Below are 21,708 nucleotides of genomic sequence, written 5' to 3'. Positions count from 1 at the left end.
TAGAATTTTTATTATTTTGAACAATATTTCAACAAATATATATTCTCAAACATAAATATAATGTATAAGAGATTAATTTTATCTAAAACACCAAGCAAGTCAGCAGTAACAAGAAATAACAAATAATCAGCCGGGATACGTGAACGATTGACAAAAATAATGGTTTAGTTTGAGAAAAATGCGTCTGTAAGTGTGTATTTTAGCTTAAAAAAGAAAAAGCGGGTTAACTTGTACTGTTCGAAATACTTACATTCCTGAGTAGTATAGATTGTATTGACATAATAAAATAAAGAACTTTGGTACCCTCTAGCTCAAAAGTTCGTACCCTTTTCATCATCACCATTTTTATTTGAAAAAAAGTTCAGATGATTTATCCTAAAATAATCTGCTCAGAATATTTCTCAAAACTGTTTCACCAACGGCTATTCCAACAGTAAACAGTTTCGCTTTTTATTTGAGTGAGTGTTTAGAGTTTTACGCCGCATTAACTATCCATCACGGGGAAATGGGCTTAGTATTCATGTGGGGAATTAAACTCGACCCTTCGAACTGACGAGCCAAGACTTCCCTGTAAGGACCTCAATCTGTGTATTTTAAAACACATCTGTTACAATGTCATGTGCGTATGTGCATTGGAATTGATTATGTTTTTATATATGCACAAACAAGCAAAAGGATGGATCAGGTGACCGCCAAGCCTTAAAAACAATCTTTAAATCAGAGCACTACTGTTTTCGTCATCTTAAAATATAATTAATTATCATTTTGAATCTAACACACACGCAATAGTTCCAAGGCACCAAATCTTACAATCAAAGTACGCTGAATGTTACAGTTCTCCACCATCAAGACAGGAGACCGTTACTCTCAATGGCATTCACATAAAAAAATCAGAATTAATGCAGTTACATTAACTTAATTAAACACCGTTTCGTCAGCATCTCAGTCATTTCGCACAAAACATAGAAAAATGCCTTATTATGAAAAAAACATATTTAAACCCTGATATGACCTCCACAGCAGAAATGTGAGATCACGAATTCGGCGACTGTAGCCATCCTCCGATTTGCCTTTAAATCCGTGACCAAAGTGAAAACAGTGGGGATCATAATATGCTGCATACTGGTGTCCCACGACCCTCACCTTGTGTGAGCCAGTCCAATGTAGGGGGAAGCAGGTGGCGAGGAGGCTCTTCATAAAACGTAGGAAAGTAGAGTCTGGATGATGAAGGACGAAGAGGGAGATAACTCTCAAATTACCATTTGTAGTCATGAATCATCGCTAACCCATTGGTATTGTGGAATCGTTAGCATGAAAAATCTTTCGAATTAACGAGTCATATGTATTGAGTTATGTTCATTCAGGTAAATATACATTGACTGCTAACAGTAATTGTCCAAAAGGTGGATAATGGACACAAGAGGTCCGAACCTACAAGTTTCAGACTTTATACACATCCTAAACTGTCAAGCTAAAGGAAGTATTTATCCCTGTTTGATGGTAGCTAAAAATGAAACACACATTTTTTATGGTAACGTATTTTATGCGGATACTATAGTTGTGTCTTGGACATTTAGTTTGCAGTGTTTCGGAGATTGTTTTCAGCCTGGTAACGTCATGTTAACGTTTGTATTGTTTTGGTCAAAATCAATTTTAACACGTCCCATTTTAATTCTGGAAACCCAAAAGTCCAGAAACTCTACGCTCTTTGCCCAGTCTCGGTTAAAGGTATTTACAAAATTAAACATGCCGTTTTTATGGGAACATACCAAGGAAGAAAAAATGAAAAAAAAATTGTTTAAAAACTCAATATTTAGACTATGTCGCCCATGGGCCTGCCCATGGGCGAAGTGTGGCCCATGGGCCTGCCCATGGGCGAAGTCTGGCCCATGGGTAGGCCCATGGGCAGGCCCATGGGCGAGAATATGTTCCTTTACTTAAAACTCATGTTTTTGTTTCGCAAATACATTTAATGTATTCATTCAAGTATCATGACTCAAAATTTAACTCATTTTAATTTAATTCAACTATTTTATAGCGATATTGAAATATTTCGCCCATGGGCGAGAAAAAGGTTTGGCCCATGGGCAGGCCCATGGGCGAGAATATGTTCCTTTACTTAAAACTCATGATTTTGTTTCGCGAATATATTAAATGTATTTATTGAAGTATCATGACACAAAATTTAACTCATTTTAACTTAATTCAACTATTTTATAGCGATATTGAAATATTTCGCCCATCGGCGAGAAAAAGGTTTGGCCCATGGGCGAGAATATGTTCCTTTACTTAAAACTCATGATTTTGTTTCGCAAATACATTAAATGTATTTATTGAAGTATCATGACACAAAATTTAACTCATTTTAACTTAATTCAACTATTTTATAGCGATATTGAAATATTTCGCCCATGGGCGAGAAAAAGGTTTGGCCCATGGGCAGGCCCATGGGTAGGCCCATGGGCAGGCCCATGGGCGAGAATATGTTCCTTTACTTAAAACTCATGATTTTGTTTCGCGAATATATTAAATGTATTTATTGAAGTATCATGACACAACATTTAACTCATTTTAACTTAATTCAACTATTTTATAGCGATATTGAAATATTTCGCCCATGGGCGAGAAAAAGGTTTGGCCCATGGGCGAGAATATGTTCCTTTACTTAAAACTCATGATTTTGTTTCGCAAATACATTAAATGTATTTATTGAAGTATCATGACACAAAATTTAACTCATTTTAACTTAATTCAACTATTTTACAGATTTATTGAAATATTTCGCCCATGGGCGAGAAAAGGTTTTGCCTTCGAAATCCTTGAATATTATATCATGCCAGAGTTCTGAAATTCAGTGACAATGTTGCTGAACAGTAGAATCTGATGGACGTATTGTGCAGAACCTGTTTGACACTATGGGTTCCAGGACCACTAACACTAAAAGTTTGGTCCTAACCGCACCCAACATCTTTAATGAACCCGGCCTTATCTCTCAAAACGTTTTGGCAGTTTATCATACGAATTCATGTGCGTGTACAACATTAAATTTTAGTTAGTTTCTATTTCATTTCCCATTTTATGACCCGTTGATACATCACACTGTGCAATTACGTGACAGGTACGCGTGCGCGTATTTTAATGGAAAGAAACTATTCGTCTTTTATTGCATAACGTTTGGCTGAATATCTTACGAAATCTCAAAATAATTATTTAATTACAAGCAGTGTCGAACTGACCAGTAGGAATTATGTTTCAATGCGATTGAGGAAAACGTGAGTGAATATTGTGACACTAAAGCAACTTTTAACTGCATTGTCACTTTTGGTATGAAAATGGTAACAGTTCAGAAAAAACAACAGCCTTCTTATGATAATTCTCATATTCTCATTAGGACGTTGTGTCTAATTACAGTGTCGGCCTTATTTACAGGTGATTCTACAACACTTGTTGTCGGTCAATTACAATCTGCCACACCACGCGTGAATAAACAGTTATGCAGGTGTTGCTGTGGGCAAATACCTAGCCTGTACATGTATATTTTTGTGGATACATGTATTACATTTTTTCGTTGATATGTGGATATATTAAGCACCAAGACACAAAAAGTTTATGAAAGATGAATTTGTGCCTTGATATATATATTCAACGCGAACGAAGCTTGTATTTTCTCCGCGATCCTGATGTGTATCATCGTTTAATTGGTCATTCATTAAAAGTATGTTGTGAGGCGATATCAAAGGAGCCGCTCAATATACACAGTGTCGTCCGTTTCGCGTGAACTTCCACCCTACCCTGTCAGTAAGAGTTATATAATCGGTACACAAATATATTTGGTGCGATGTCAGTGTGGAAGGAGTTTGAATTACGTCCGCCAGTGGCCACAGAAAGTATAGTACCAATCAACAAGGCCAATGCCGTACTAATAACCTAGTGACTCGCGTAACAACAACTGTCAATATGTCTGCTACATCTACCATACCATCATCCCTGTCACAACTGGCGTATTAACGGCTTATTCAAAATATTAATTGTAGAAATGTCGTTACCAGACTAACGTACGTCGTATTCAGTCCTCAACTGGATGTCACATTCCTTATATCAGTTAACAGCCCTGTTTGTGAAAATATTTACTAGACATAAGATTTAAAGACTAATAAAATCAATTGTAAGACCGCATAGACCATAAAACCGAATAAAATATGTCTTGGTATCATCTCTTGTGTATTAGATGATGGCAATGACCGGAAATGTTATAACGTTAGATTAAGAAGGAGAAACATTAAAGTGTTTTACAATACTTGGAAACATGAGCAATAAGATGCACGGAATACGGAAAAAGGATGAAAACAAATTGAAAAGGATTTTAATACAAAATTATCGAACTAAATAACTTGCCTGAACAGAAGGGGTACCCAAACTTGTTTGACAGTTATTCGTGTGTTGTAGACTGTCGAATGGGACTCATGTGTGTACGTAGGGTACGCATATCTATTGCAAGTTTTAGTACTCATACACTTTCTCTTTTTGTGTTTTGTTTGTTTGTTAGTTGTATAACGCCACACTTAGCAATATTTCAGCTGTATGACGGCGGTCTGTAAATAATCGAGTCTGGACCAGACAATCCAGTGATTGACATCATGTGCATCGATCCACGCAATTGGGATACGATGACATGCATCAACCAAGTCAGCGAGCCTGACCACCCGATCCCGGTTGTCGCTTCTTACGACAAGCGCTGTCGCCCTTTTACGCCAAGAATGGTTTGTTGGAGATCCTCACGGGTCTATTGAATGCAGGGATTTGTGTAAAGTCATCAGACAGCATACAATGCCAACTAAAAAATTATACTCAGTGTCTCCGCAAAGTAATAAAGTACGGTACTTAGAGTACATGTGAGATTATACTCAGATTAGGGAGATGTTTAATCCATATAACGTGTTATTATTCTACCTAACAATGTATTTAATGAAATGAATGCAAAACAAACTCAACGGCTAAAAGGTTTCATTGAAAAAACTACCCCTAGTCTTGACTAATAAAACAACTGCAACCCGACACAGATTAAACGCAACTTACAAACACAATCTGGTTAGTCTGTATCACTCAACGAGGCCGCTTACTCTGCCCACAGTATGACAGTATTGGCCAGTTCAGTAATTAGGAGCCAAAACCAGGCAGGTACGCTGGTCACACTTGACTGGTCTGACTGATGATTAGGTCGTCTGACAATTGGGAGTGAACCATAGCAAGAGGTATCTGCGAAACTATTTGCTCCTTTTATGGGACCGATTAGTTTTATGACCATGGGCCTCGGCACAAGCGTGGTGTTGGAAGACAAGTTTTACATGTACATCCGATATGGTGACTGTTTTTCGCTATTCATATTCTAAATACATTCATAATACCACAACATTTTAGTACTCCTTGAAACTTTACAATCACTTCAATATGGACAATAGATTGAACGAGAACACTTGATATATTGCAGATTATTAAATCATTGTCTCTATTATCAGCCGCTACGTTTGTATCGTTTGCATTGTACAAAGAAATATTTTATCTGTCGTTTTGCAGATTTAGCCTCAGAATGTGCTCATTCGAATTAGGAACGAAAATAATTGCTTATCATGAGTATATATGATACAGTTAAAAGTTACTTGTACACTGTAGACGTATTCACTTTAAAGTCGCATACGACCTTCGCGAGCGAGTTGAATGATCCAGGTTAATTGGAACGAAGTCTAGAAAGGGTTATAAAGTTTTGTATTTGGTAATGTGTAGGTTTGTTAAATATAATTTTTTAAATTCCTTTTATTTCAATATGTAAAAACATAACTATGCGCTTAAAAACAGAGCTGACTTGATGGGAGATAGCCACCTCAGATTGTCTGTTGGACACGGTTTAACCTTACTGTGTCCTCACCCGGGTTGTTGTTACCGTTGTTATAAGGGATTAAGAGCTACGGCTCATTGCATTTTTGGTTACAGTCTGTATCACTAAAGTGGACATGTGCAGGTGAACTCTGTTCAATTAGTATATGAAATGCCCCAAAATGTGAACTCCAGACAATAATAACCTGAGGGTAAATCCACGTGCGTCTGCCTTTCCCCTCGTTCACCTTCGAAATCCTTGATTATTATATCATGCCAGAGTTCTGAAATTCAGTGACAATGTTGCTGAACAGTAGAATCTGATGGACGTTTTGTGCAGAACCTGTTTGACACTATGGGTTCCAGGACCACTAACACTCTGAGCTGAAAAAGTTTGGTCCTTACCGCACCAAACATCTACAAGTTTGTAAGCTTGTAGACATCATTAAGAAGTAATTAACAGTCCCATGCTGAGACCTTTCTCAAAATTCAGACCGGTGGCAGGCTGCCAACAAAGAAAAGAAAATATCGCAACCCCGACACGAGTGTGCTCAGTCAAACAATGAACTTACGACCGGCAGTTGAGTATGCCGATGCTGTATCTCAGCCGTGTTGGCCTGAAAATTTAAACATGCTAATTAAATCCAAAATCGTATAATTATTTTTAATAGAAACCGTATCTTAATTTGTTCTTGCACTGCATCATATCGTGTATTTCATCTGTATATGTGTAATGTGTATATGTATCAATGACTACACTTATACCGCATATTCTGCAACAGACTATAATTAATCACCTTATTATTGTCTCTCCATTTACCATGGCTGACTGCACTGATACCCTTTTAACAGTGGACACCGATATCAGTATACATGTAGGCTTTTTGTTCAAAAAGGAATATGCAGGAAATTATATGTAACAATTAACTGTGTACTAATTACATGTTTGAATGTTATCAGTTTTACGTTCTGAGATACAGTGATGTAAGCATCTTCTAAAATCTTCTAAAAATATAATAAAATACAAAACTCTCTGCCGTAATTTTTTGTGGAAATCATTCGATCAAGTAAAAATGACTGCGTGACAAGACGAATCAACTATTTATAACCGATATAGGAAACTGCCGTATTTTAGGAACAGTGCTATAACAAGACATTTGAAATTTCTAACAAGCAGATAACATTAGAGACAGTGACTAGACTACAGGTACGTAATCCGTATCAATCAAAGGTGTAAAAAAACTGAAAATCATATCTGTCGGAGACCTACCAAATTACCAAGTTTTATCATTACTATATTTATTACAATGCAAATACTTTAGTGATACATTTTTTAGAGGAGAGGGCATACACACAAGTATATTGCTTCCGTGTGTGAATGCAGGTTGTACTTGGTATCTCAGTTCTCAGTTTCATACCGGTTGTATAACTGAATTTGTATATGGAACCATGCGTACAGCATGACAATTACTTGCTATTCGTCAGTTTACAACACACACAACACGGTCAAACAATTTCAGGCACCGCTTTTACGAGTTTTTTAGTACAATAATGTTTTATTAAAATCTATTTCAATTTGTTTTCACCATTTTCCCTATTGACAGTCGTTGTTACGTGCGTCACTAGGTAATTAGTACGGATTGACCTTGTTTATTGTTTCTATACTTTGAGGATTTCTGTGGCAAGTGGCGGACGTAATTCAAACTCCTTCCGCACTGACACCGCATCAAATATATTTGTGTACCGATTACATAACTCTAATGGACAGGGTGGGGTGGTAGTTCACCGGACGACACTGTGTATATTGGGCGGCTCCTTTGATATCTCCTCCAAACATACGTTTATTGAATGACCCCATTAAACGATGATACACATCTCAATGAATATATCAAGGCACTAATTCATCTTTCATAAACATTTTTTTGTCTTTGTGCTTAATATATCCACATATCAACGAACATTTGTAAAACATGTATCCTAAAAAAAATAAACATTTTCAGGCTAGGTATTTGCCCACAGCAACACCTGCATAACTGTTTATTCACGCGTGGTGTGGTAGATCGTAATTGACCGAGAGCAGGTATTGTAGAATCACCTGTAAATAAGGCCGACACTGTAATTAGATACAACGTACTAATCAGAATTATCATAAGAAGGCTGTTTGTTTTTTTCTGAACTGTTACCATTTTCATACCAAAAGTGACAATGCAGTTAAAACTTGCTTTAGTGTCACAATATTCACTCACGTTTTCCTCAATCGCATTGAGACATAATTCCCACTGGTCAGTTCGAAACCGCATGTAATTAAATAATTATTTCGAGATTTCGTTAGAATGTAAGATATTCAGCCAAACGTTATGCAATAAAAGACGAATAGTTTTTTTCATTAAAATACGCGCACGCGTACCTGTATATTGCATACCTAGTGTCACGTAATTGCCCAGTGTGATGTATCAACGGGACATAAAATGGGAAATGAAATAGAAACTAACTAAAATTTAATGTTGTGGAAAATAACTCCAATGAATTGGTGTACACGCACATGAATTCGTATGATAAACTGTCAAAACGTTTTGAGAGGTAAGGCCGGGTTCATTAAAGATCGCTACAATATGTAAAACAGGTGAAATTTGTAGAACTAAAGGAAACATCCAACCAAATGCCCTTTTTAAATAGTAATGTAATGATATAATATCAAGTATATTTCACATGATACAATATACTTTGCAAACAGTTAGTTGATGCTTGAAAGGGACTGACGAAAACATGGGCGAAATATTTTAATAACGCCGTAAAATAGTTGAATTAAGTAAAAATTAGTTAAATTTTGTGTCATGATACTTGAATAAATACATTTAATGTATTTGCGAAACAAAAACATGAGTTTTAAGTAAAGGAACATATACTTGCCCATGGGCAAAACCTTTTTCTCGCCCATGGTCGAAATATTTCAATATCGCTATAAAATCGTTGAATTAAGTTAAAATGAGTTAAATTTTGTGTCATGGTACTTGAATGAATACATTAAATGTATTTGCGAAACAAAATCATGAGTTTTAAGTAAAGGAACATATTCTCGCCCATGGGCCAAACCTTTTTCTCGCCGATGGGCGAAATATTTCAATATCGCTATAAAATAGTTGAATTAAGTTAAAATGAGTTAAATTTTGTGTCATGATACTTCAATAAATACATTAAATGTATTTGCGAAACAAAATCATGAGTTTTAAGTAAAGGAACATATACTCGCCCATGGGCCTGCCCATGGGCCTACCCATGGGCCTGCCCATGGGCCAAACCTTTTTCTCGCCCATGGGCGAAATATTTCAATATCGCTATAAAATAGTTGAATTAAGTTAAAATGAGTTAAATTTTGTGTCATGATACTTCAATAAATACATTTAATATATTTGCGAAACAAAATCATGAGTTTTAAGTAAAGGAACATATTCTCGCCCATGGGCCAAACCTTTTTCTCGCCCGTGGGCGAAATATTTCAATATCGCTATAAAATCGTTGAATTAAGTTAAAATGAGTTAAATTTTGTGTCATGATACTTCAATAAATACATTTAATATATTTGCGAAACAAAATCATGAGTTTTAAGTAAAGGAACATATTCTCGCCCATGGGCCAAACCTTTTTCTCGCCGATGGGCGAAGTATTTCAATATCGCTATAAAGTCGTTGAATTAAGTTAAAATGAGTTAAATTTTGTGTCATGATACTTGAATGAATACATTAAATGTATTTGCGAAACAAAAACATGAGTTTTAAGTAAAGGAACATATTCTCGCCCATGGGCCTGCCCATGGGCCTACCCATGGGCCAGACTTCGCCCATGGGCAGGCCCATGGGCGACATAGTCTAAATATTGAGTTTTTAAACAATTTTTTTTTCATTTTTTCTTCCTTGGTATGTTCCCATGAAAACGGCATGTTTAATTTTGTAAATACCTTTAACCGAGACTGGGCAAAGAGCGTAGAGTTTCTGGACTTTTGGGTTTCCAGAATTAAAATGGGACGTGTTTTTTATAGTGTGTACTTTCGTTTTGTTCTGAAGGATAACTTGATTCCTTTTCACTCATACAAAAGCCACAATGAATTACTTCGGACACTGGTACACTGTAGACCTTCCAAAACAGTTTAGACTCACCATTTTCCAAACAAACATTTTTCATTGTACATTTCCAGATAAACGAGGTATGATGTTTAACAGGTCTAAAATGTCATATTAACAAGGGACCCCCCATAAGGAGGTTCACATGTACATGATGAAACAATTTACACAAGGAGTAATCCCGTAGTACAATGTATGCGGTCCACCCCCTGGAGCGTACTATTGGGAAGAAAGGGATTGCGGGTGGTCCGCGACAAGTAGTACGATGTGCGTGCCCTGTCGCGGCTAACAACGAGTTCTGGTTACGAGTTCAATAGCTTATGATGGTACATACTGATGTGAGGTATCCAATTAATCTGAAAACGGTTACAGCAAATTTGCACATATAACACCAATTGAGATCTATCGCGACAATGATAGGAATTCATTTTCTGTAAAATTTGAATAATTGTCACCCAAGAGAGCAATAATAATAGTGTCATGTCATTCATCAAATGATTGTGAAGGTTGACACCTCAACGAAGTGACAGTTGACTCCATGACATAGTCCATGTCACACTGACCTCTTAATCGTCCTGTGAACAACACGAATGTCCACGGGAGCGTAGTCAATTTCATCGTCATGACATACACGTGCACAGCATGCGCACACCTTCTCTATCTGCCAATGGGCGGTGGGGTAGACTAGTTCTTAAAGCCTAAGCTCGTCACGTCGAAGGCCTGGGTTCGATTCCCCACATTGGAACAAAGTCTGAAGCACATTGCTCGTGTTCCCCTCAGTGATAGTGCTGGAATATTGCTAAAAGCTGGCATAAAATCAATCTCACTAAGTCACTCTCTACATGTAACAGTCCAAATATGTTTGGCCAAATTTTGTGTACCGACTCCTTGTCGCAAAAGTGTTTTGTGGGTTGGTTCTACTTATTCTGGATTAACAGTAGTATCATCACGATAGATACATCGATAATTTGATCAGTCGTTCCACCCGTAACTGAGATGGTTCGATAGTTCCACCAATCGTCACACCCGTAACCGAGATGCATGAGTAGCTATGTACTTCGTTACGTCCTAAATCAATGGCATCGAAAGTTCCATCAATCGTTACACCCCTGACTGAGATGCTTCTATAGTTCGATCAATCGTTACACCCCTAACTGAGATGCTTTTATAGTTCGATCAATCGTTACACTCCTGATGGAGATGTTTCAATGGTTCGATCAATCGTTACACCACTGACTGAGATGCTTCAATAGTTCGATCAATCGTTACACCCCTACCTGAGATGTTTCAATAGTTCGATCTATCGTTACACACCTAATGGAGATGTTTCAATGGTTCGATCAATCGTTACACCACTGACTGAGATGCTTCAATAGTTCGATCAATCGTTACACCCTACCTGAGATGCTTCAATAGTTCGATCTATCGTTACACTCCTAATTGAGATGTTTCAATGGTTCGATCAATCGTACCGCTCCTGACTGAGATGCATGAGTAGTTATGTACTTCTTTACGCCCCAAACGGATGGCATCGAATGTTCCACCAATCGTTACACCCCTGACTGAGATGCACATTCCTCCAACTCACCTGATTGCCGTGACCAGTGTCATGCCCGTGTGTTTCGACGTGGAGTAGTCAGACCTCTCAGGGTTAAACCCGATGTTGTTGTTGTCGACAAAGGGGTAGTGCACAGTTTCTACTCCAAATATGGGCAAACCTGAAATATATCGATGATTTAGTTGTAAGTGATGTATGATCAGGCCTGTGAATAGGGAATAGCAACTCCAAATGTAAATATTTTAATGGCAGCAACACATTTCGAATTTTCAAAATGCTTAAATCGTCGATTCACCCGTTGATCCTATGTGGTGATTCGAACACAGGTTTTCGGCTTGACCAGCCAACGCTTCAACCACCAGGCTACCCCTTCATGCCAAGGCATCACATATCTTATCGCCGAGGCATCTCGCTTTGCATTAAATCTCTTTTACGGTAAAGTGGACAAGAGAAGACATAATTGATCGGTTGTCAAGTTTGGTGACTTGGTTGATAGCGTGGCATCGTATCCCACGATCGATGCTCATAATATCAGTCACTAGTAAGTCGGGCTAAGACTCGATAATTTTCAGGCCGTCGTCATATAGCTGTAATATCGCTGCGTTAAACAGCAAACTTCTGTCTGTATACTAACTCTGTCACTCCATAAGTTCACACGACATAGGATTGCTGAAAACGGTGTTAAGCCCAGCCTCACTCACTCACTCCTAAAAAACAGAGCTTACGCGTGACGGAATGCCAGGCTGCTATCCTGGCCATCGTCTGGGACATGGTTTCGAACGTCTTAACACCGAGGCGTAATGGAGGGAAGAGGCGTGACGTCAGCTTGGTGGAGGCGTATGATGTCATTTCCGGGGATTTCACGTAAAAGATGCGCAACATCTTGACGTATTTACAGGACCAAATTGATCCATCGAAATCATCAGTCGAGTCGGAGTTGACGGTTGTTTCCACTGAAAGGCAATTATGGGATAAGAAATAAGAAGATGGAATATACCTATTGACACATGTTGTAGCTCATCAATACGTTTTGGTCATGATGTCATCTGACACAATAATGTTTGGCAATATACGTTGACTTTCTTCTAATTTAGTTTTTGTCTAGATCAACTCTAGAGTTTGTGTGTGTGTGTGTGTGTGTGTGTGTGTGTGTGTGTGTGTGTGTGTGTGTGTGTGTGTGTGTGTGTGTGTGTGTGTGTGAGTGTGTGTGTGTGTGTGTGTGTGTGTGTGTGTGTGTGTGTGTGTGTGTGTGTGTGTGTGAGAGAGAGAGAGAGCGTGTGTGTAAACAAATTAGTTAACAATGTCGTGATGGACCGACCATGCAATATTCTTATTATATGTGTCTGTGTGTGACTGTTTGTGACTCTGTGTGTCTGTGAGCGTCAAATTTGGTCAGTATGTGTCCCCCTCTCTCCCTCCCTCTTTCTCTCTCTCTCTCTCTCTCTCTCTCTCTCTCTCTATCTATCTCTCTCTCTCTCTCTCTCTCTCTCTGATTGGTGGTCGTGGTGGGTGTGTAGTGGTGACTAACTGTCTTTCTTACTTACGTTTCACGATATTCTCGTGTGAGCGTACATCTCGGGTCTCGATATTCACAACCTTTATTCCCTGTCAAATTGTAAAGTTAACACAGTAAGAATATACGTGATTTATCCAATAAATCTTTCCACGTATTCCTTCCCACTGGACGATACACATTCACATTAAATGATAAAATCTAACTTCTGTAATATCTTTAATTATATCTACATTGTATTTTCACATTTGAGTTTACATTACCCTGTAGTGTGATATAATACCAGTAAGAAACGAACTCTTTGATGATAAAAAAATCAAAGTATTAGCCAAGCAGCTCGTCAGATAAGGGTATGACGTGCACATTTACTTTTTTTAAAAGAAAGAAACAGATTTACTTATTTCACATGTTGATCGTTAATTCTCGGCTGCATCGTTCACATTGGCAATAAGCCGACACGAAATATGGCTGATGCATGACAGCTTGAGTCGCCCAGGAACATAAAACATGTGTGAGTGAGTGAGTTGGGTTTAACGGCGCTGTTAAAAGTATTCCAGTTATATCGCGGCGTGTCTGCTTAATGTGGGAGGAAAGCCGGAAGTGATGCAGGTCTCAGACGTTTACCACTTCGGTGAAACCCACGAGCACGGGTATGGTGCTGACAAACCTAGAAACATAATTGGGGCGAACCGGGATTCGAACCCACAATCATAGGTTTCTGGCGTGCCCAAGGGACGCAACTATGCACAGCCAATCGCGGCGCCTTAGACAACTGGGCCACCCGTGCCCCCTATAAAACATGTGTGCAAGCGCACATCGGTCTATATGTCATGTCACCTTGGTGACATCGTGGGTGGGCAGCCATGGGGTCCAACATGTGAAGCCCGCTCGTGGCGTCAAGCAGGTATTAGACTTGTGGCCCAGTCGTCAACGGCACCGCAATTCGATAAATTCAGATTTGGTCAACTTAGGAGTGCCACAAAACCTATGATCCAAGATGCGCACTAATTATGCTTATGTCAGCATCATACCCGTGCTCGGGGGCTTACCAAAGTTGTAAACGTCAAATGCCTGCATCACTTCGGGCTTTCCTTCCACATTAAGCTGATGTAACTGAATTACTGTTCAAAGCTGTGTTAAAGGGGGACTCTGCTTCTCGGTCTGTTCATCTCCAGTTTCGATCTGGACGTACTAAGGGACTTGCGTCAAACTCTGACACTGTCTGTATATATTTAGGGTAATCTTAACTGTTGGATAGATCAACATGAATAGAGTTTGAATTAACAGCCATATAAAGCGGGATTTTAATGAGTTCCATCAAAGGTCCGCCTATTATACTGGGCCAAGACTCCCTTTAAGCTAAACTAACTCACTTACTCGTTGTAACCGGCCCGATATGAATGGGATAATACAAAGCGTTATAAGCCACTCTCAAACTCAAACCATAAACCCACAGGGATAAAGAAGTAATACATGAATAAACACCGCGCAAGGAATGCCGCTGTACCAGTCTAGTGACACTATACAGTAAACTACGGTTATAACGAACTCAAAGGGACTACTATTTTTAGTTCGTTATAACCGTAGTTCGTAATAAGCATATATACAACATAACTACAGCAAATAGTCGGGACTTAAAGTTAGTTCGTTACATCCGTCAGTTCGTTATAAGCGTGTTCGTTATAACCGTAGTTTACTGTATGTCGGTAAGACCACATATGAACTCTTTACAGACAGTTAGCTACCAGAACCAACTTGTAATTTCGTCTTGGTGTTATATAGTTGTACTTACTGATTGTTGTTGAAGCCACATTTGTGCCTTAAGTATAGCTCCACTGAACGGTTCAAATACCGCACTACCAACAAGTCCAGACTGTCTGACGATCTCTGGGACGATGTCTTGCATGTCTGTAATCAATCGAGCAATCCACATACTAAGATAACAAACTGTCTTTGGGACCCGAGAAGATCCGGGGTAGAATATGTCTTCAGCAACCCATGCTTGTCGTAAAAGGCGACATTACTTGTCGTATAAGGCGACGAACGGGATCGGGTGGTCAGGCTCGCTGACTTGGTTGATGCATGTCATCGATCCCAATTGCGTGGATCGATGGTCATGATGTCAATCACTGGATTGTCTGGTCCAGACTCGATTATTTACAGACCGCCGTCGTATAGCTGGAATATTGCTGAGTGCGGCGTTAAACAACAAAAAAAAACAAAAAAACTGTTCTTGGGATCAGATATGATTCACGTTTTGCATGCGTGTGCCGGGGCACGCATGCAAAACGTGAATCATATCTGATCCCAAGAAACTTTATTTTACTGCGAATTAATACTTTTCAATGAATTATCACATCTTCTACATCACATGACTTTAAAACTACTCTTCATGTGACATTATTCATTAAGACCTTAGACGACGTACGCTCAAAATAATCTTACTGATCTCAAATATGGAAGGAACAAATATCTATTTCAGTCATTCTCTACGTACGTATTTCTTCATATTTAGGCGCCCCGAGGACATAGAAGATCCTGATAATCTGACAATTTCGTCTAAACATTCCCATTCTGTTTGCTCCAAGTTCAACAAAGCTTGTCTTCTCTGGGTCACGGTCGGTAGCGAATCCTGAATACTTTATGTTTGCTGTCTCGATGTTTAGGACTGACCCTGAAATCAGAAATATTATTAATTCATCTAATATGATCATGAAGATATTCTTAAAAGCATATTCAGCGAATACGTTTTATGTTAAATCGTAATATAAACCTAAGCGATCACTGCTTGATTTGCGTTATAGTTTCTAAGTTTGTAGGCTGTTGGATAGATACTGTGACGGGTAAATCCCGGCAAAATAACAGCTTGGAAGTGATTGAAGATACCAGCTAGATACTATCATTGACCGTGAGAAAACGCTGCAATGTCTTTGTCAGTCTACCATAATAAGGTGTTTCCTGGGAGCCATTTCAATATGAACTTCTGAAATTATACATTGCATAATATCAGTTGAAACTCATTTTGTACCGACATTATTAATAAAAAAAGAAACGACAAAACCCTATCCGAATTCATAAGAAATTATTGCCAAAAGCAGAGTCGATTGTATGGTTCTGACTACAGTAAACCTCGGTTATAACGAACTCAAAGGGACTTCTAATTTTAGTTCGTTATAACCGTAGTTCGTTATAAGCATATATACAGCATAACTACAGCAAATAGTCGGGACCAAAAAGTAAGTTCGTTATATCCGTCAGTTCGTTATAAGCGAGTTCGTTATAACCGTAGTTGACTGTATATCATAAGCATGCACTCGTGAATCACTGTCAGATAGTGATGATACCAGAACAACAGAAACAACAAAATAAGCGTAAGAGGTAAAAACAGGAGGAGCAATACGACAACCTTGTAGCGGCGACTTCTTCAGGTCTTCATTTAACGTATCGATTGTGCTAGCAAGTCCTTCAAACGTTGTGATGACATCCGTCACCCTTCTTTGGGCAAGGTAATACATCTGGGGGTTGTGGCACATGTCATGGTACTGGTATGCCTGTATTTCCACTTCCTTTGTGGCAGGCACAACATTCTGAAGTCCGAGTTGTTGTGGAGGTGAGTTGTTCTGCTTCCGAGTTAACCACATTCTAAATAAAACAAAGAGTTACGGTTTTTCCTGGAATATAAACTCTATGTATTACACTATATTTCAATAGTTCCTCTCCCTATCGCATTAGTGCCGTTAAAGTATTGCGAAAGTGACTCGAAATTGGGGCGATATTACGTAAATGGCCGAAGTATTTAGTATTTAGTGGCGTTATTAGCATGAAAACATATTGCAAATTGAAATCCAATTGATATTCAAATTTGGATCCAAGTGGATCCTAGCAGTTAATGGAGGCAACTCATCAATGATCCCCACAGCAAAACACCTTATTTTCCGAGAGCGTGCACACGTTTTACGGGCATCAATGTGGCACTTTACGTATAGACTGGGTTCTTGCTGTACTGGAACTGCGTCACCTTTATGCTATGTTCAGACCGGTTGCACACAAACACGGGAACATAACTAAAAATAGGGAATTTTGGTCATTCATGAAATATTCAATGAAACACTTGTATGACATACCTCAGTCCTAGTACGTAGACATTAAAGCCGTAAGTAGATTTGTGAATTTTCATAGACTCCAGGTCTATATAAGGACCCTTATCCACCTTCCTCTCAACAGTCTCGCACTTCCAACACTCCAGGCCAGGGTTCGCCTGAAGCCACAGATTTGCGCCTTGCATAATGTCACTGAAAATATTGCATACTATCAATGTGTGCTTGTCACTGAAAATATTGCATACTATCAATGTGTGCTTGTCATTGAAAATATTGCATGCTATTAATGTGTGCTTGTCACTGAAAGTATTGCATACAATCAATGTGTGCTTGTCACTGAAAGTATTGCATACAATCAATGTGTGCTTGTCACTGAAAATGTTGCATACAATCAATGTGTGCTTGTCACTGAAAATATCGCATGCAATCAATGTGCGTTTGTCAATGAAAATATTACATATAGCCAATATGTACTTGTGGCTGAAAATATTACATATAGCCAATATGTGCTTGTCACTGAAAATATTGCATATAGCCAATATGTGCTTGTCACTGAAAATATTGCATGCAATTAATGTGTGCTTGTCACTGAAAGTATTGCATACAATCTATGTGTGCTTGTCGCTGAACATATCGCATGCAGTCAATGTGCGTTTGTCAATGAAAATATCGCATGCAATCAATGTGCGTTTGTCAATGAAAATATTACATATAGCCAATATGTACCTGTGGCTGAAAATATTGCATATAGCCAATATGTGTCACTGGAGAAGTAAATTACAATGAGTGCTTTATATAAGTAAACTGAAAATATGGTATGAATGATATGATTTTATACATGAACATTAAATGAGTCCATTACAATTAACAATAATAGCTAGGTGATTTTGAAATCAGAGGCTTCATTCCGTGGTTTGATTGCCGAAATACCTGATGCAAGGCATGTGCGTACCTTTCCATCAGCATTTTCTACCTGAAACGTTGAACTGATTGATATTGATCAAACAAGTATTATCATGTCATTCTATTGAACTGTATATTGAACTTTATTTAATATAAGTGCAAGTTATCAGATACGTTATACACACCACAGTGCATGCTCCACATCAATAGTCGCCTCCGTGGTCTAGTGGATGGGGGTTCGGTCCCCGGCCGCGTCATACCAAAAGACGGTAAAACATGGTACTTGTTGTTACTCTGCATGGCGCTTGGCATTATGGGAATTAAACATGGACTGGTCGGTTTGGAGTCAGTACACTGTGTTTGTACCCGTGAAGATTCCGGGGTAGAATAGGTCTTCAGCAACCCATGCTTGCCGCAAAAGGCGACTATGCTTGTCGTAAGGCGACAAACGGGATTGGGTGGTCAGGCTCGCTGACTTGGTTGATGCATGTCATCGATCCCATTTGCGTGGATCGATGCTGATGATATTAATCACTGTATTGTCTGGTCCAGACTCGATTATTTACAGACCGCCATCATATAGCTGGAATATTGCTGAGTGCGGCGCTAAACAACAAACCAACCAGCCAACCACTGTGTTTGAGTGGGGAATCCATGTTAAACAGCGGCATGTTATATAACACCGGGCTGGGCTAGCACTATAAAACCGACACATGCTTAAAAAAATCATACCTGAACTTCTGGAAGACTGGCGCAATGTTCGCACGCATGTTCCCTGCGTTGAGGAAGCGAGGCATGATGTCGATGTAAGCCAGGGGAGGTAACTCTGGTTGTCCTTCGATAACGGACGATTGATTTGAGCCCATGACTTCTTCATAGGTGGGTGGGGCCTCGACCCCTGCCCCGTGTTGGACATCCTGGGGGAGGACGGGGGCAGGGACAGGGGCAGGGGCAGCCCCCGAGGTAGATGCATCGGACTGACTTGTCGTTTCTTTTGGCTCCATTTGGATAGATCTTCAGTGATAATAATTGTAGTATTGAAGTAATACAGATTAATTATTAGATTGATTAATTAGGAAATTGATATAACTCATGATTAAATAACGAGTGAGTGAGTGAGTGTAAGAGTCAGTCAGTGAGCTAGTCAGTGAGTCAATGAGTTTTCATGTCGCCTTCAACAAGATTCCAGGGTCACCACGCATGGGAGTTAGTGAGTGAGTATACTCCGCTTTTATCAATATTCCAGCAATATCAGGAGGGGGGACACCAGAAATGGGATTCACACATTGTACCCATGTCGGGCATCGATCCCGGGTCTTCGGCGTGACGAGCGAACGCTTTAACCACTAGGCTACCCGACCGCCCCCATTACGCATGGGACTCACACAACGTTTGGATTCGAACTTCGGTCTGTGTCATGGTGAGTGAACGCTTTAAGTACCTGATTATCATGCCTGACCTAACCTGAATATTTTGAAGGATATTTGGCTCCGGCAACTCACTGTTAAACTACTTTTTATAATTTTAATGTGTTTAATCATTCGTTAAATAACAGTTCCAAACGAAAAGGATAAAACGTGTAGTCTTTCACAAAATATGTCACTGATCAAATCTCACCTCATCTCTAACCCGACCCTTGTCATATGATATTCAATACAAACATTTTAACAAAACAAAAACTTTTAAATCTGCAATGAAAGCTCATTAGAGGGAGCCCCTGCAGTCCAGGAGAAACCAGGGTCCGGATCATAACTGCTTGGAACGCCTGCATATACACAAAGGGACAGTGCTGTCTATATTATGTTTTAAACCGGCGATCAACTTGGAACGGTATCGTTAAGAGTGAGTGAGTGAGTGAGTGAGTGAGTGAGTGAGTGAGTGAGTGAGTGAGTGAGTGAGTGAGCTTGATGTGGGAGGAAAGCCCGAAGTGATAAGGTCCCAGAGGTTTACCCCTGTAATGAAACCCACGAGCACGGGTACCGTGCTCAAAAAGAGTCCTATTATGGCGAATCAAAGGGTCCTGTCACGCCTTAGGGACGCAAATATGCACATAGCCTCAGACGACCACACTGCCCGTGTTTACTCACGATTAACGATGTTTTACAGAATATCGACCCTTGAGATGACCTGCCGCTATGAAGACAATAGAAAAGTGTTGTGAAAGGGATGTTCCAAACAAGTTCTGTAAATAAATTTAATGTCACGGCCCACTGATTTGTCGACTTGCATCACTCGTTTTGAGCTTTATGACAACAAGTGTACGGATGGGTACGTGATCATTGCGCAATACTGATCAGTTGGGGAGCAGTGCTAATCTTCAGACGCTGAATCGCAGTAGAGACACCCCGTGAATCTCGTCAAATCAATTCCCAGTGCAACTGAGTATAGACGAAATTCCAGATAAACAAACTAAGACTACCTGGTAACTCCCCATAATATATTCATGTATAGACGTTCAATACAGGATTTGTCCGGAATACGGGGTTTCCGGACTAATGAGATTTCACTGCAAAAGGAACTGTACGCATTTTGGGAAATGAGGCCAGTGCTGAATAGAGCAAAGAAATCGATGTCAGTATTCACGCTTAATAATTAATAATCGCCCCTTCGCAGCATACATTCATGTACCCAATCTCCCCCTGCCACAGACAAAACCTTCTGTTAGACAACCACTTACCTTAATCAGTCGATGTGGGAAACTTTGCTCATCCTGTCCGAATAGACGCTATTACAAACCAAGGAAAGTAATACTCTAATGTTTACATGTACATAACACAGCAATCTACCCATGCCTTGCACAAGAGGTCCGATCCGAAAATAGCCACCGCCATATTGGCTGTCGTTGTCAATGACAACTGTAAACAAAATAAGCCGATCGCTAGACCGTCGCTCATTTGAGTGGCCCAGAATCATTCTGAATAAACGGACGTCATGAGCGTGAAGTGACTATACTATTATTATATAGAACGTTCAATGATAACTGGAATTACTAGCTGTGTGAGATTAGTTGAAATATTGTGGTAAATCTGTTTATGCATTCAGTTTGCGTTGACCCTCCGTGTATTTAGACTGTGTTTGTTGATTTGTTATACTGTTATCTTGGGGAGAGATCGGAGTACTTGTTGTATATGTCATACTAATCTCAGGTCAGGTTTCCAGTTTAAAACGTGGCTCCAAGGTGCCAAATTGTATCTTCAGTTCAATGCATGTTTAAATCGGGAGGAATGTCAGAACTCATTAGGAAATAGACTCACTTGAATATTCAGATAAGTTGTTCGCGGTGAGCATTTGTGTGTGTGTGTGTGTGTGTGTGTGTGCGTGCGTGCGTGTGTGCGCGCGCTTATGTGTGTGTTAAGGCTTCTGCCGGTGTGTGTGTGTGTGTGTGTGTGTGTGTGTGTGTGTGTGTGTGTGTGTGTGTGTGTGTGTGTTTTGGGGTGGGTGTGTCTGTGTGTGCGTGCATGTGTGCATGAGTTTATGAGTTCGTGTTGCGTGCGCGTGTGTGTGTCGTATGATCGAGATACAACATGCATTCCTAAATAAAGGCGTTGACGTCTTAATTTATTGCACCGTTTTCACGCTGACGTGGAATCTTGACCAGGCACACCATTGACTGAATGTATGAGCAACGATCACTCTCGCCAAGGT

At 39.5% G+C, this 21,708-nt stretch overlaps 1 protein-coding gene across 1 annotated transcript; it reads right to left on the bottom strand.

Moving 5' to 3' along the window:
- LOC124143485 lies at nucleotides 1-20,905 on the bottom strand. Its single transcript, XM_046512484.2, has 10 exons — nucleotides 20,741-20,905; nucleotides 18,796-19,077; nucleotides 17,185-17,352; nucleotides 16,467-16,702; nucleotides 15,558-15,734; nucleotides 14,853-14,968; nucleotides 13,092-13,152; nucleotides 12,273-12,500; nucleotides 11,578-11,707; nucleotides 1-1,217 (listed from the first exon to the last, which is right to left on the bottom strand). The coding sequence occupies exons 2-10, from the start codon at nucleotides 19,065-19,067 to the stop codon at nucleotides 1,106-1,108; spliced, it is 1,500 nt and encodes a 499-aa protein (XP_046368440.2). The 5' UTR covers nucleotides 19,068-19,077; nucleotides 20,741-20,905; the 3' UTR covers nucleotides 1-1,105.
- Nucleotides 20,906-21,708: the final 803 nt, after the last annotated feature.

Source organism: Haliotis rufescens, unplaced genomic scaffold, assembly GCF_023055435.1.
Source record: "Haliotis rufescens isolate VD_foot unplaced genomic scaffold, xgHalRufe1.0.p SCAF_8, whole genome shotgun sequence".
NCBI classification, from domain to species: Eukaryota; Metazoa; Mollusca; class Gastropoda; order Lepetellida; family Haliotidae; genus Haliotis; species Haliotis rufescens.
This window is presented reverse-complemented; position numbering and strand designations above follow the sequence as displayed.

Bases quoted from the DNA above. Each gene is read 5' to 3' on its own strand.
- LOC124143485 (XM_046512484.2), bottom strand. From the start codon at position 19,067: ATGGAGCCAAAAGAAACGACAAGTCAGTCCGATGCATCTACCTCGGGG. The intron at 14,969-15,557 runs GTACGTAGAGAA...GATTGATTACAG, and splicing joins GCCTAAATATGAAGAAATAC to ACATGCAAGACATCGTCCCA. The intron at 12,501-13,091 runs GTAAGTAAGAAA...ATTGCCTTTCAG, and splicing joins ACACGAGAATATCGTGAAAC to TGGAAACAACCGTCAACTCC.